Here is a 15,097-nt window from a genome sequence, read left to right on the forward strand (position 1 = left end):
CTCCCCCAGCCAGTGAGCAACTTCAGAGACAGCACTAGAAGGGAGGGGGCAGGGCCTGGCTGCCTGGAGCCTCGGGGAGCTGCTCCGAAGTGGGGAGCAGGGGCGGGGGCGGCCAGCGAGGTCTGTGGGTCTGGTAACCAGGAGGGCCACCAAGTGACTAGTGGGCAGGACTGGACGGACTGGACAAAGGGATGAGTCACGTCCCAGGCGGGATGTGTGAGACTTCGCCACGCCACTCAGCACACATGCAGTGTCAAACTGGAGAGTTGTTTATTTCTGGAATTTTCCACTTCATATTTTCAGACCACAGTCAACTGTGGGTAACTGAAACCCCAGAAAGTGAAATCACAGATAAGGGGGAAGTGCTGTATTTGATAGTTCTGGTGGCTAGAAGTCCGGAATCCAGATCCTAGCAGGGTTGGTTCCTTCTGGAGATTTTGAGAATCTGTTCCACGCCCTTCTCTTAATTTCTAGTGTCGCCAGCAAGCCTCAGCGTCCCCCTGGCTTGTAGACACATCAGTGCTATCCCTCCCTCTGTCATCGTGTGATGCTCTCCCTGTACATCTCTGTCTCCACCTGGTGCTCTCCCCATGTGTCTCATCTCCTCTTTCAAGGACACCAGTCACATTGGGCGAAGGGCCCACCCTACCCTGGCATGACCTCATCTTAACTGATTATATTTGGAACAACCCTATTTTCAAATAAGTTCACATTCCGAGGTATGGAGGTTAAGATTTCAGCATATCTTTTTTTTCTTTTTCTTTTTTTTTTTTTTGGCTTTTTGCCTTTTCTAGGGCCACTCCTGTGGCATATGGAGGTTCCCAGGCTAGGGGTCGAATCGGAGCTGTATCTGCTGGCCTACGCCAGAGCCACAGCCGTGTGGGATTCGAGCCGTGTCTGCGACCTACACCACAGCTCACGGCAACGCTGGATCCTTAACCCACTGAGCAAGGCCAGGGATTGAACCTGCAACCTCATGGTTCCTAGTCAGATTCATTAACCACTGCGCCACGACGGGAACTCCAATTTCAGCATATCTTTGGGGATGGAGGCGGATAAAGATCAACCCATAAAACAACACAACAAAAGGAGAGATAAACTACTTTTATAATGAGCAAGGGATTTGAATAGGTCTTTCTCCAAAGAAGATACACAAATGACCAATAAGCTTGTGAACAGATGCTCAGTGTCATTAGACATTAGAGAAAAGCCAATCAAACCCGCAAGATCGTGCTTCATACTCATCAGGATGGCCACAATCACGAAGACAGATCAGTAGTTCCTGTTGTGGCTCATCGGGCTAAGAACTTGACATAGTCTCTGTGAGGATTCGGGTTCAATCCCTGGCCTTGCTCAATGGGTTAAGGATCCGGCATTGCCATGAGTGTGGTATAGGTCACAGACGTGGCTCGGATCCTGCATGGCTGTGGCATAGGCTGGTTGCTACAGCTCTGATTCGACCCTTAGCCTGGGAACTTCCATATGCTACAGGTTCAGCCCTAAAAAGAAAAGAAAGGAGTTCCTGTCATGGCTCAGTGGTTAACGAACCCCACTAGAATCCATGAGGACACGGGTTCAATCCCTGGCCTTGCTCAGTGGGTTAAGGATCCGGTGTTGCCATGAGCTGTGGTGTAGGTCAAACACATGGCTCGGATCCCAAATTGCTGTGGCTGTGGCTCAGGCCAGCAGCCTCCGATTCGACCCCTAGCCTGTGAACCTGCATATGCCTCAGGTGTGGCCCTAAAAACACAAAGACAAAAAAAAAAAAGGAAAGAAAAGACAGATAATAACAAATGTTTGAGAGAAGCAGAAGAAATTGGAACCCTCCTACATTGCTGGTGAGAATAAAAAAAAAAAAATGGTACAGCCACTTAGGAAAATTGGAAGTTTCTCGAAAGTGAGACATAGTCATCATATGAACCATCAGCTCCACTCCTAGGTATGTACCGAAGGAATAGGAGACACGTGTCCACAGAAATCTTGTCTGTCAGTGTTCAGTGCAGCAGTATTCATAATTGCCAAAAAGTGGAAACAACCTGAATGTCCATCAGCTGATGAGTAGGTAAAATATGATACATCCATACATTGGAACATTATGTGGTTAATAAAAAGCAATAAAGTACTGATCCATACCACAACATGGATGAGCCTTGAAAGTATTGTTCTAAGGAAAAGCAGCCACATGTTATAAGATTTCATTTTTACGAAATGCCCAAAATGGGCAAATCTTTGGAAACAGAAAGTAGGTTATTGGTTGCCTAGAGCTGGACGGTAGAGGGGAGACAGGGAGTGACTGCTGATGGGTATAGGGCTTCTTTATGGAACCAGTGAAAATGTTTTTTTAAAAAAATTTAAAAAAACAACAACAAAACTGGCATTTTTTTTCCTTCCCAATAGAAAAGCAAGAGCTGGATCTCAGAAGACGACGTCTACCGGCCTCCCCCGGGACGGCCTGCAGAGAGAGGTTCTCCAGAGTCAGGAACAGGCCTCCTCAGGCAAGGACCAAGAAAAAGCTGTTCTCTGGAGGCCTTGAACCAAGTTTGCGAGCCTTCTCCAGGAAGCGGAAGCAGGCCGGCGGCGGCGGCACAGGAGCATAAGAACTTCAGGGTGGTGCATCGCCGGCAAATGGGTAGGTGCCTCTGTGGGCTTCTGGGCGCTGCACTGTGCCCAGGCAGTGCCTTTCAGAAAGCAGTTCGGGGTGGTCTCCTGTGGCACAGCGGGCTAAGGACCCCTCGTTGTCACTGTAGCGGCTCCGGTCGGCTCAGGTCACTGCTGCAGTGTGGGTTCAATCCCTGGCCTGGGGACTTCTATATGTCTTGAATGAGGTGGGAAAAAAAAAAAAAAAAAAAAAGCAGTTTGAAAGTCTTCTCTTCCATTACCAATTGGGTAGCGTCTTCCAAGGAAAACCTCACTCCAAAAAGTAATAAGGAGGAGCAGCCTTGCTTAGTAATTCAGGAAAGCATTTCAGGAAAGGAACTATATTTTCTCATAGCATCTTAAAGCAATGTCCAAAACTGCCTCCAGAGTACACAAATACCATTTCACATGTTGAAATGGAAAATATCTTACCTGAAACTATCCTACAAATCTCATGATTTTACATAAGATAATCTTCCCATTATACAGACCTCTTGATCCTGTCTGTAGCCCAGAGCACCTCCCCACCAGCCTCTTGAAGGCCCAGGTGTTTCAGCTGCTCCTTCCCAAGGCCTTGATCTTAGACGGTTTTTTTAACAGCTCTGATGGGGTTTATCAGATCTGCTGTTTGTTCAGTGTCCTCTGTGTGCAGTTTACGAGGCCAGCTTGATCTCCACACCCTGTGAAATTCCAGAAATTGTTAAATAACCGTAACCTAATTTTTCTGTGACCCTCAAAAACAAACAAACATGCCCTGGAGTCAGTCTCTCTCTCTCCTCACTTTCTGTTTGCAATGACCCAGCAGAGAATTCTGGCCAGGTTCCTGGGGCCCGGGCTTGGGGAGTCTGGGCAGAGCTCTGGTCTCCATGTTGGCTCCTTTGAGGTTTTCTTTTCAGCCCATGTGATGATTGCAGCCCTAGCAGAGAGGTGCGCAGTATGCCGACACCATCAGGTGCCCTGAAGGGTAGGATAACCCTGTGCAGTGGTTTGAAGTCTCTAGGGGTCGTCCAGGCTGGGAGAGAAGTGTGTCTTTGGAGCCCCTGCTTGATAGCCGACCCCCAGGGAGCAGGGAGCATTAGGCTGTGTGCAGTACACTGGCACAAGCTCCCTCAGCAAATAATTATTGAGTATCTGTGATTTGTGGGCACTGCTCTAGATGCTGGGGACACAGCAGGAAGCAAAGCCAAGCCCTTATCTTCCCAGGACTTGTATTCTAGTGTCAGAGACAGGTAATAAGCAGATTAACAAGTAGGCTACCTTGTGGGCAGGTAACTGCTGTGGGGAGTAGTGAATCGGGGAGACGGGCAGGGTACTATTTCCTAAAGGATGGCCGAGGAAGCTCTCACAAGTTAGGTGAGATTTGAGGAGAAGTGAAGGAAGGGAGAGAGGAAGGCAGGAGGTAATCTTTTTGTTTCAAGCAGGGAAAACATGTGCAAAGGCCCTGCGGCAGGAACATACTTGATGTGTCCAGGAAACAGCAGAGACCAGAGTAGCTGGAACAGAGGAGATGGGGAGGAAGTGGGAGGAGGTGGCTAGAGGTGAGGTCAGAGGTCAGAGTGACAGAGGGCCTTGTGATCTGACTTGTCTTTTATTTATTTATTTAGCCCCACCCCCACCCCCGAGGCATATGAAGCTCCTGGGCCAGGGATCAGATCCAAGCTGTAGCTGGAACAACACTGGATCCTTAACCCACTGTGCTGGGCCGGGGATCAAACCTGTGTCCAGTGCTCCAGAGATGCCGATAATCTGTTGTGCCACAGTGGGAACTCCCTGACTTGTCTTTTTTTTTTTTTTTTTTTTGCTTTTAGGGCTGCACCCGAGGCATATGGAAGTTCCCAGGCTAGGGGTTGAATTGGAGCTGTAGCCATCAGCCTACACCACAGCCACAGCAACACAATATCAAGCTGCATCTGCAACCTACGCCACAGCTCACGGCAACGCTGGATCCTTAACCCAGCAGCCAGGGATTGAACCCGCAACCTCCTGGTTACTTGTCAGATTCAGTTTCACTGCGCCATGACGGGAACTCCTCCCTGACTTGTCTTACTTATTTATTTATTTTTATTTTATTTTATTTACTTGTTTTTTTAATCACATCTGTAGTTGTGTAATGATCATCACAACCCTGGCTTGTCTTTTATTTATTTATCTATTTATTTTCTGACTTGTCTTTTAAAACTAGCTCACATGTCAAAGGGCTGCCAGAGGACATAGACTGTTAGGAGGCTGTTGCCGTAAGCCAGGCCAGGGACAACGGTCAGTGAACCCCTGAGGTTGTGTTGGAGGCAGTGAGAAGTGGAGGAAGATTCTAGTTTGGCCAACAGGATTTGCTGATGGGTTAGATGTGGGGTGTGAAAAAACAAAAATCAAGGGTAACTGCTGAGGTTTTTAGCTCAAGCGTCTGGAAGGATGGAGCTTTTGCCATTTCATGAGATGAGGAACATCAGGAGAGAAGTGGGTTTGTCGTGGGAGAATCAGGAATTTGTCTTTGGACGTGTCAACTTTGAGAAGCCTATCAGATACATGCAGAGCAGATGGATATCTGAATCTAAAGTTCAAGGGCAAGGTCCAGGCTGGAGTTAAAAACTGGGGCGTTGCTGGCATAAAGCCCTGAGACCAGGGAAGATCTGCTAGGAAGCGGGTGAACGCAGGGCTGAGCCCCAGGGCCTCAGCTTTGAGAGGCCAGTGAGTGGGGGTGGGGGGTGCTGGGAGATAAGAGAGGGGCCAGTGACCAAGGGGAGGGGGGCTCAGCCGTATCCCCTGATGCTGATGGGTCAGGCCAGATGGGGACCAAGGACTGGCCTTTGGACTTGGCAACAGGGAGGGCCTGGTAGCCTTCCCACGTGCAGCTTCTGCGGAATGAGGGACAGAAGCATGACTGGAGCAGGTTCAAGAAGGAGTGGGAGCTGGGGAACTAGAGACAGTTTCCACACTTCCTCGGGGGGGTTTCTGTAAAGGGGACAGAGAAACAGGGTGATCATTAGAGACTCCAGCAGAGTCAAGAGAGATATTTTTAAAGCTGGGAGAAATAACAGTGTGTTTGTGGGCTGGTGGAAATGATCCAGTAGAGAAGGGAGAAAACAGCGGTGGGGGGGGGGGGAATGTCCGTGTCCTTGAGTGGGCGGGGGCGGGGGCGTCCTCTGCGCACAGCTGGGGTGGCCGCAGACAGAAGCACAGTGGGTTCGTCTCTGGCCACGAGGGCAGTCAGAGCGTGGGTACAGATGCTGGAAGCAGGAGGGGTGGGGAGGGGGTACATGCTTTTATTTTCTCCGGGACACCCAGGAGCAAGGTCAACAGCTGGGGAGGATGGGACAGGGGCTGTCAAAAAACGTTCCCATCCAGCCTGGGGCGGGCCTGTGTCCTCGTGGTGGTCACGTTGTCGGCACCCACTCCGGGACTCAGGCCCCGGGGGTTATCCCGGGAGGCGAAGGGACGGGCCCAATGTCTCAAGTGCCTCTTTCTGCCTCCAGGGCTATCCAACCCGTTCCGGGGTCTCCTGAAGCTGGGCACGGTGGAGCGGCGGGGGCCGATGGGCATCTGGAAGGAACTCTTCTGCGAGCTCTCCCCGCTGGAGCTGCGCCTCTACCTGGGCGGCGAGGAGCGCACCTGTGTGGAGAACCGCTCCCTGCTGCGCTGCGAGTGCGTGGGGCCGGCCCACAGCGACGGCCGCTTCGAGCTGGTCTTCTCCGGCAAGAAGCTGACCCTGCGCGCCTCGTCGCGGGATGAAGCCGAGGACTGGCTGGACCGGGTGCGCGAGGCGCTGCAGAAGTGCCGGCCCCAGCAGGAGGAAGAGTGGGTGGACCTCCAGTACCCCGACCAGCCTGAGGAGCCCCCAGAGGCCCCCCAGGGTGGCCTCCCCTCCCACCCGGACCTGCCGTCTGAGGCCGAAACCCTCCAGGACACGCGCTACGACTGGTCGTCCTCCCAGGTCCCCGAGCCTGACGCGATTAAGGAGTCCCTTCTGTACCTGTACACGGACAGGACCTGGACGCCCTGCATCTTCTCCCTGTCCCTGGAGTCGCTGAAGTGCTTCCGTGTGAAAAACCGCGAGAAGATGTTAAGCGACAGCCATGGAGTCGAGACCATCCGCGATATCCTGCCAGACGCGAGCCTCGGCGGCCCATCCTTCTTCAAAATCATCACCGCCAAGGCCGTCCTGAAGCTGCAGGCTGGGAGCGCCGAGGAGGCCGCGCTGTGGAGGGACCTGGTGCGCCAGGTCCTGGCCACCTACTTGGAGACGGCAGAAGAGGCAGTGACGCTGGGCGGGAGTCTGGATGAGCACTGTCAGGAGGTGCTGAAGTTCGCCACGCGGGAGAACGGCTTCCTGCTCCAGTACCTGGTGGCCATCCCCACGGAGAAAGGCCTCGACTCCCAGGGCTGCTTCTGTGCAGGTGCCGCCCCCAGCCTGCCAGCCTCCTGCCCCCGGGGGCTCGCTGCTCTCCGCAAGCACCCCCACCCCACCCTGAAATGTTGCAGCAAATGAGGCTGTTTGATGATCAAATTATATATTCTTTTGGAGCTGGGGCATAGTACTCTTCCAAATATTTTTGCACGCTTTTGCGAGTGTATACATTTTTTTTTTCCTTTTTAGGGCCGCACCTGCAGCATATGGAGGTGCCCAGGCTAGGGGTCCAATTGGAGCTGCAGCTGCCAGCCTACACCACAGCCACAGCAACCCAGGATCCGAGCCATGTCTGTAGCTCATGGCGATACTGGATCCTTAACCTCCTGAGTGAGACCAGGGATTGAACCCATATCCTCATGGATGCTAGTTGGATTCATTACCACTGAGCCACAATGGGAAAGCCCCCCATTTTTTTTTTTTCTTTGCCTTTTCTAGGGCCACACCTGCGGCATATGGACCCGCAGCCTAGGGGTCTAATCGGAGCTGTAGCCACTGGCCTACGCCACAGCCACAGCAACACGGGATCAGAGCTGCATCTGTGACCTACACCATAGCTCACGGCAACACCAAATCCTTAACCCACTGAGTAAGGCCAGGGATCAAACCCGCAACCTCATGGTTCCTAATCAGATTCGTTAACCACTGAACCACGGCGGGAACTCCCCCGCATTTTTTTTTAATTGCAAAAATGGTCTCATACCATGTGCTCTCTAACAGAACTTTCTGTGATGATGAAAAAGTTCTAGATATGTGTTGTCCAGTGCAGTAGCTGCAAGCCGTATGTGGCTACAGAGTACTAAAATCTGGCTTCCTAGTGTGACCAAGGAGCTGAATTTTCAGTTTGATTTCATGTAAATGTATTTAAATGTAAATGGGCCCTTGGGGCCCGTGGGCACCGTTTTAGACAGCGCAGCTGTGTCTAGTGTTCAGCAGCTTGGGTTTTTTCCTACTGAGAACCGTATTATGCATATTCTTCCATGTCAGTACACCTGCTGTATCATTATCATATTATCATCATCCATTCCAGTCCTTCTGCGTTGGCCAGATGCTTTATTTGGATTGTCTCATTTAATCCTCACAACCACCCTGTAGGAAGGGATAGGTGCTACTGTTGTCTCAGTTTGGGGCTGAGGAAATGGAGTCACAGGGCTGGTAAGCCCCAGTCCCAGGTTCACACAGCTCATTATGGTAGAGCTGGAAGAGGACTGGACGGTCCCAGAACCTGTGCTCTTAGCCGGTCCCCACAGGGCCTCCCCACTGCCTTGCCCCCAAAGCTGCCGGATATGCCACCACTCACATTCCTTTTTTTCCTTTCTGCTTTTTGCTTTTTAGGGCTGCACCTGCAGCATATGGAGGCTCCCAGGCTAAAGGTCGAATCAGAGCTGCAGCTGCTGGCCTGTGCCACAGCCACAGCATTGCCAGATCCAAGCCATGTCTGCAACCTACACTGCAGTTCACGGCAACGTCGGATTCTTAACCCACTGAGCAAGGGCAGGGATTGAACCCGCATCCTCATGGATGCTAATCGGATTTGTTTCCATTGTGCCACGACGGGAACACAATGGTTTCCCATTGTTCTCCCCAATCCAGACACCCATTGCCAACACCCTGGGCCTCCCTGTGAACCATCAAGATGTTGCCCTGCGCAGAGAGCCGTGGGGAGATGCTGCCGCAAGCGGTGGCATAGGCGCTGTGGTGCCGGGGGTGGAGGGAAAGCCTGCTTCAGCTGTCTGGAAGGAAGTGCTCTGTGGTTGGCGGCCCTGGAGGACGGAGAAGCTGGGCAGAGCAGAGCTTCCTGCAGAAAAGCTCTTCAAGACCCTGCTCACCCCTCACCCCCCGCCTGCCAGGCCCTGACACTTACACTTTGCCCACAGGTGCCAGGCTCGGGGAGGAGGCCAGGCCCCCAGGGCAGTGAGGAGGGCTCCCCAGCTGTGGGTGTGAATGCTGGCGGGTGCTCTTCCCAGGCCTGCCACATGCCAGCCTGCAGGTGAAACTGAAACCGGGGGCCACAGGCCTCTTTTCTGCCTGTGAGCACAGCTCAATGGTCAGCCAGACACCAACTGCTGACATTTGAATTGTTGTTCAGCGTTGACAGGGCACTTTCTAAACTTTAGTAGCTGAATCAGAACCTTGCCAAAAGTCAGCGGTGGTCAGGATGAGGCAGCTAGGAAGCAGAAGAGCCAGCCCTGCTAGTCCCAAGGAGGCTGGAGGGATCCTTCCCCTGGCCCTGTGGGAGGCAGGGCTTGTGCTCGGGATTTGAGCCAGGCCTTTGTTTTTGCCCTCAGCACACCCCACTCCCACTCCCTCTGCCCCACCTCCCCACCCCCTGCTGTGGAGGGGCTGAAGCCGGGCCTGCACCAGTGTCCTGAGAGATCAGGCAGCTCTGGCTTCAAGGTGGCACCAGGCAATGTCCAGACTGCCCTGCCTCCAGCTGGCTTCCCCACCCAGCCCCTGTGGCCAGCCCTGCGTCCCCAGGTTCTCCCTTTCTTGCTGAGGCCCTGATTCCATGGCTTCCATTTCTAGGCCCCCAGGGAGGGGTGGACTTAGAGGGGGCTGGCATTGCTGTGCAAGCAGCGGGGACATTGAAGGAGGCTGCTAAGAGAGTTCCTTTGTGGGGCCGCAGGTTCAGGATTCGGCGTTGTCATTGCAGTGGCTCAGGTTGCTGCTGTGGCATGAGTTCGATCCCTAGCCCTGGCCTCGAACTTCCACATGCTGCAGGTATGGCAAAAAAGAAAGGAAGGAAGGAAGGAAGAAAGAGGCACCCAGGAATGAGAGAATTCAGCTCTACACCAACCCAACCCAAATTTGAATCCAGCTGTGCCACTTAATCTTTGCCATGACTGGGCAGTTTTTCCAGCCTTCCTGTACCTCCGTTTCTTCAGCTGTGAAATGGTGACAATAATTCTTACAGTGTTTTTGTTGTAAGATTAATGAATAGGGTTGAATCCGAGCGGTGGGAATATGAATGGTGGTTGTTTTTATCTTCGTACTTTCCTTTTCCTGCTCTTCCTGTCCTCCTTACGTAGCAGGCCCCTCTGCCCTGGTAGTGTCCGCCTGGCCCCACCGAGGCTCACCCTGCCACTCTCCTTCCCCCTAGGCTGCTCCCGCCAGATTGGCTTCTCATTTGTGCGACCCAAGCTCTGTGCCTTCTCCGGCCTCTATTACTGTGACATCTGCCATCAAGACGATGCCTCAGTGATCCCGGCCAGGATCATCCACAACTGGGACCTCACCAAACGCCCGGTAAGTCTCCAGCCCTGCCCATCCTAGCCACACAGGGTGGCCAAGTGACAGAGGAATGGTCGCCCCTCTTTGCTGCTGCTGCTCTTATGTGTGGAGGAGTTTAGTTCAAGGGAAGCCAGGGTCACTAGTACAGGCCCCGTGATTTGGAAGCGCTGCCCAAGTAAATAACCTGGTGCTGGGCAGAACGTGTCAGTGCCCGCCTTGGTCCTGAGGTGGGCATCTGAGGGTGGTTCACTGCAACGCCACATGGGTACAGACAAAACTAAAGTGCCAGCAACTAGATATATAGATAGAAATGAAAAACAGGATAGATTAGATATAGATGGACAGGTGGATGGGTTAAGTGGGTAGATACATACATGGATAGATTGGTGGACAGAATGTAAATGAATGGATGGAAGGACAAGAGGATGGATGGGTAGGAGGATATGAATGGGCAGATGGATGAATGGGTCGGTAGAAGGATGGATGAGTGGATAGATGAGTGGATGAATGAATGCATGTGGGTGGGTGGATGGATAGATGAGCAGATGCATGGGTTGATGGGTGGGTGGGTGGCTGTGGATAGCCAGAGAGGCAGGTGGGTGGATGGGTAGGTGGACGGATGGACGGATGAATAGAGGAGGATTGGGTAGATGGGTAGGTGGGTGGGTAGATGGGTAGCTGGATGGATGGAAGCGGGTATATATGGATGCATGGGCTGACCAGCTGGCTGCACTTCCCCTCAGAGCCATCGGTCTTTTCTGTGCATTTTTTTTTTAACATATGCATCTACTTTTTGTAGAGTTGGCATCATACTGGACTCATGCTGCTCTATAACATGCTTTGTGCAGTTAGTGTTCCAACTCGGGTACTTCTTTACATCCACCAGATGCTTTTGGATAAGATACATTCTACGCCCTTTCAGATGTTCCTCTCTTCCCCTGGGCCTGGCTTACCCGCTTATGTAGCCGTGTTGCCATGAGCAAACTATGTAACTTCTGGTTCCTCAACGGTAAAGGGAGGAATGATAACAGTGTCTGCCTCTGGGTTGTGTGAGGACTGAAGGAGACAGTACCCACCAGTTACTCGACGGTGCCCTGCTTCGGTGCCCTTCCCCTCTCCTGAGCCCTCGCCTTCCGCCCCTAATTCACTTGGTCAGGTTCTGCCTGGGGGGTAGGGGGGGCACACACTTGGCTTTCTCCCAAAGGCACAGATTTCTGCCAAGACACAGAAACACAAGGAAGAAGCTCTTTGCTTCTCTCAGGACCCAGGCCTAGCGGCCGTGCAGTCTCCTATCCTCATCAGAGCCCAGGAAACATGATTCTCAGCGCTGTCCCACCCCTCTGGGGCTGGGAACCCCCAAAGACATTCGCTTCACTTTGGCTTTTTTTTTTTTTTTCCCATTCTTGGCCGCCCTGAGGCACATGGAGTTCCCAGACCAGGGATCAGATCTGAGCAATAGTTGTGACTGAAGCCACAGCTGTGGCAACCCCAGATCCTTAATCCATTGTGCCACTGTGCCGGGGATTGAACCTGCGTCCTGGCACTCCCAAGACACTGCCGATCCCCTTGCACCACAGTGGGACCTCCTACTTGGCTTTTTTATTGGTTACCTCGTCCCCACCCCTGCCCTTAGTAACACTACTTAATAGTTAGCTAACTACATGTAGAAAAAATTAAACCTCAAGATCAACACAAATGCAAAGAACCCTTTGGCCATAAAACACTGTTTACGACACCCAGATGCTTCTGTTGAGCCATCTCCTCCAAAATTCATTGCTGTAATTTTGGTGCCACTTCCTTTTTCCAACTAGAGAATTAGAGGACTTCCCTCAGCATGCCAGGTCAGGAAATAGCCAGCTCTCTCAAAGATTCCAGGCCTGGAAAGACAGGAACATTCAAACTGGAAAGTGACTGGCTGGCGGGTCAGGGGCCTTTGTCCACTGCTGGCACCCTGGCTGACCCAGTTGTGCGAGGCCCGGCTGGCACTTGGCAGGATGTCAGCCCAGGCCTGAGGCTTCTCTCTTTGTCTGTCCCCTCCATGCCCACGGGGGAGGGGCAGTCCCTGGGGAGGGTGAAGCCCCTGCCTGTCCGTAGCACTTGGGCAGTGTTCAGGGCACATTCCTGTGTGTTGTTTCATCTGAGCCTCGCCCAAAGCCTGGGGCTGAGCCATGGGAAGGTCTAAGGATCAGCACTTTGACCCCAGTCACCGAGTCACTGGGCCTTTGCCAGAGGGCTGCCCATCAGCTGAGGGCTGGTACCTCAGGGCTCCGGGACATGGGAAAAGATAGCTTTGTCCCTGCTGGGGGGACAGCCTCACAGTCTTCTGAGGGCCTCCAGGGACAGAGGCCTGGGCCACACAGGCACCCGCAGTCTGATGGAAGCTCTTATTTACTGAGGCTCTGCTTCCGTGGATTATTCTTTAATCTAAACTCAAAATTGTAGTTCCCATTGTGGCTCAGTGGGTTAAGGACCCGACGCTGTCTCTATGAGGATGCAGCTTCAATCCCTGGCCTCGCTCAGTGGATTAAGGATCCAGCGCTGCCAAAAGCAGCAGAGTAGGTCGCAGATGCAGCTCAGATCCCGTGTTGCTGTGGCTGTGGTGTAGGCCAGCAGCTGCAGCTCTGATTCGACTCCTAGCACAGGAATTTCCATATGCCACAGGTGCAGCCATAAAAGTTAATAATAATAAACAACTCAAAATAGTCTCATGAGATAAGTGCTTTTATTTTCCCCATTTTACAGATGAGGAAACTGAGTCACAGAGAGGTTATGTAAAGCTCATGAGGTCAAACAGCTGGGAAGAGGTGGGACCCGAATGCAAAGCCCAGATCCTCACCACTGCAGCGTGCTTGATGTTGGGAGAAATCCCGGCCCCTCCATCCTTCTTAGCACGACGAGGAGGAGACTGCAGGCAAGAGGCGAGCAATCGAGGCAGCCAAGGGGACAGAGACACCACCTCAGTTTAGACCCCTGGGCTCTGCTTTCTACAGGTGGCTGGGATAAGCCCCCTGAGCTTCTCTGAGCCTCAGTTTCCGCATCCGTACAATGAGAATGAGGGCACCTTCCCTTTCGAGTTGCTGTGCAGGCGAAGAAAGGTTGTGGTCAGGTCCTTAGCCCCGTGTCTGGCAGATAGCGGGTCCTCCGTAATTGGCTCTGGCATTGGGGTCAGGGCTGAGAGTGGAACCGTCATGTGGGAGAGTCTGAGAGTGACCGCATAACTCCACCTGGAGATTTGGGGGGCCCTGTGGGTGCTACTGGTGGGATCTCAGGGAGCTTGGAAAGCCTCTCGCTAAGCTGTGTCTGATCTGTGGCTTCCTGTGGCTGGAGCCTGACTCAGACCAGTCACCTGGTTCCTGAGTCGGCCCCTGGGTAGTGCCTGTTTCCTTTCGGCAGGAAAATGGGGGCTGGGAGGACAGGAAATAGTGGGAAGGACCTGTGAGGCCTGGGTGGCGGTGGGTAGGGGGCGCTGGGGGGCGGGGAAAGGTGTGTTGACCAGGGCAGCCCCTCCTCCAGCCCAGCGTGGCCAGGGAGGGGCCGCAGCTGGTGCCAAGGGGGAAGAGTAGGTTTGAGCGTCAGATAAGTTGAGTTCAAATCATGGCTTCTATGAGCTGTGCACCTTCACCACCAAGTCACTTCCTCTCTCGGAACCTCAGTTTCCTCGTCTGTAAAATGAAGATGGTACCACTTCCCTTGGCAGGTGGTTTCAGGGGTGAGCCAGTGAGTAGGCAATACCATGTCTGGTCCGGACATGCTCACCACATGGCCATTCTGTCTCTCCCTTGCCACGCGGTGGTGTCCCCAGGTCTGCAGGCAGGCCCTGAGGTTCCTGACGCAGATCCGGACCCAGCCCCTCATCAACCTGCAGCTGGTGAACGCGTCGCTGTATGAGCACGTGGAGCAGATGCGCCTCATCGCGAGGGCCCGGGAGCAGCTGAAGCTTCTGGGGGATTACCTGGGCCTGTGCCGAAGCGGGGCCCTGAAGGAGTTAAGCAAGAGGTGAGCACCCAGGACACACACACACACACACAAATGGGGTCAGTGCCTAAGCAGCTTCTTGGAAGAAGTGCCAGGGCTGGGTGGAGAACTCCTTGGCATTGCATTTGGGAGCAGCTCTTATTTATTCATGTGTTCATTCATTCTTTCATTTGACAAATATTTATTGAGAATGTACTCAGCGCCCAGCACTGGGCCAGGGGCACGGCCACAGCGCTGACCACTGCAGACCTGGGCCCTGCCCCTTGAAAAGGCGGCAGGCAAGTAAGGCAGCAGCTCCACCCAGGAGTGAGGGCTGGAGGAGAGAGCCAGACGCCCTGGAGTGCAGCAGGGAGCAGGCTAACCCAGATCGGAGGTGGGGAGGGCTTCTGGGAGGAACCGGCATCCCGGGGGAGACCTGCAGAATGAGTGCAAAAGCAGGGAGACTCGGGAAAGAGCGTCTCCGACAGAGGACATAGGGCTGGTGTGCACGGGCTGTGAGTACAGGCCCTGTGGGTGGAGAAGCTTCGGGGGAGCAAAGAGGGAAGTGAGGATGGTGGTGGGAGGAGCCTGGAGAGGCCAGCGAGGCCCAGACCACGAAGGGCTGTGTTGCCCTGACTTCTCTGGTCCCCAACCAGCCCTCGCCCACAGCGGCTTTGCTATGCTGCCTGGCAGCACTGCACCCCCCCCCCACATCCTCACAACAGGACAAGATTGGGGTGGGACCCTAAGGATGCCCTTCAAGAAGTTTCTCGGGAATACCTGTTGTGGCTCCGCATGCTAAGAACCCTACTAGTGGAGTTACCTTTGTGTCTCAGTGGTAACGAACCTGACTAGTACCCGTGAGGTCGTAGG

The 15,097-nt window shown here is 53.3% G+C and overlaps 1 protein-coding gene across 2 annotated transcripts in view; it reads left to right on the forward strand.

Moving 5' to 3' along the window:
* Nucleotides 1-15,097, forward strand: part of PLEKHM1 (pleckstrin homology and RUN domain containing M1) — a 50,804-nt gene that overhangs the window by 27,448 nt on the left and 8,259 nt on the right. For both annotated transcript variants that reach the window (XM_047756743.1, XM_047756744.1), the window contains 4 exons: nt 2,398-2,629; nt 6,108-7,028; nt 10,140-10,285; nt 14,073-14,266. In XM_047756743.1, coding sequence (XP_047612699.1) covers nt 2,398-2,629; nt 6,108-7,028; nt 10,140-10,285; nt 14,073-14,266 — 1,493 coding nt within the window. The remainder of the gene's footprint in view (nt 1-2,397; nt 2,630-6,107; nt 7,029-10,139; nt 10,286-14,072; nt 14,267-15,097) is intronic.

Source organism: Phacochoerus africanus, chromosome 14 (genome assembly GCF_016906955.1).
Source record: "Phacochoerus africanus isolate WHEZ1 chromosome 14, ROS_Pafr_v1, whole genome shotgun sequence".
Lineage (NCBI taxonomy): Eukaryota > Metazoa > Chordata > Mammalia > Artiodactyla > Suidae > Phacochoerus > Phacochoerus africanus.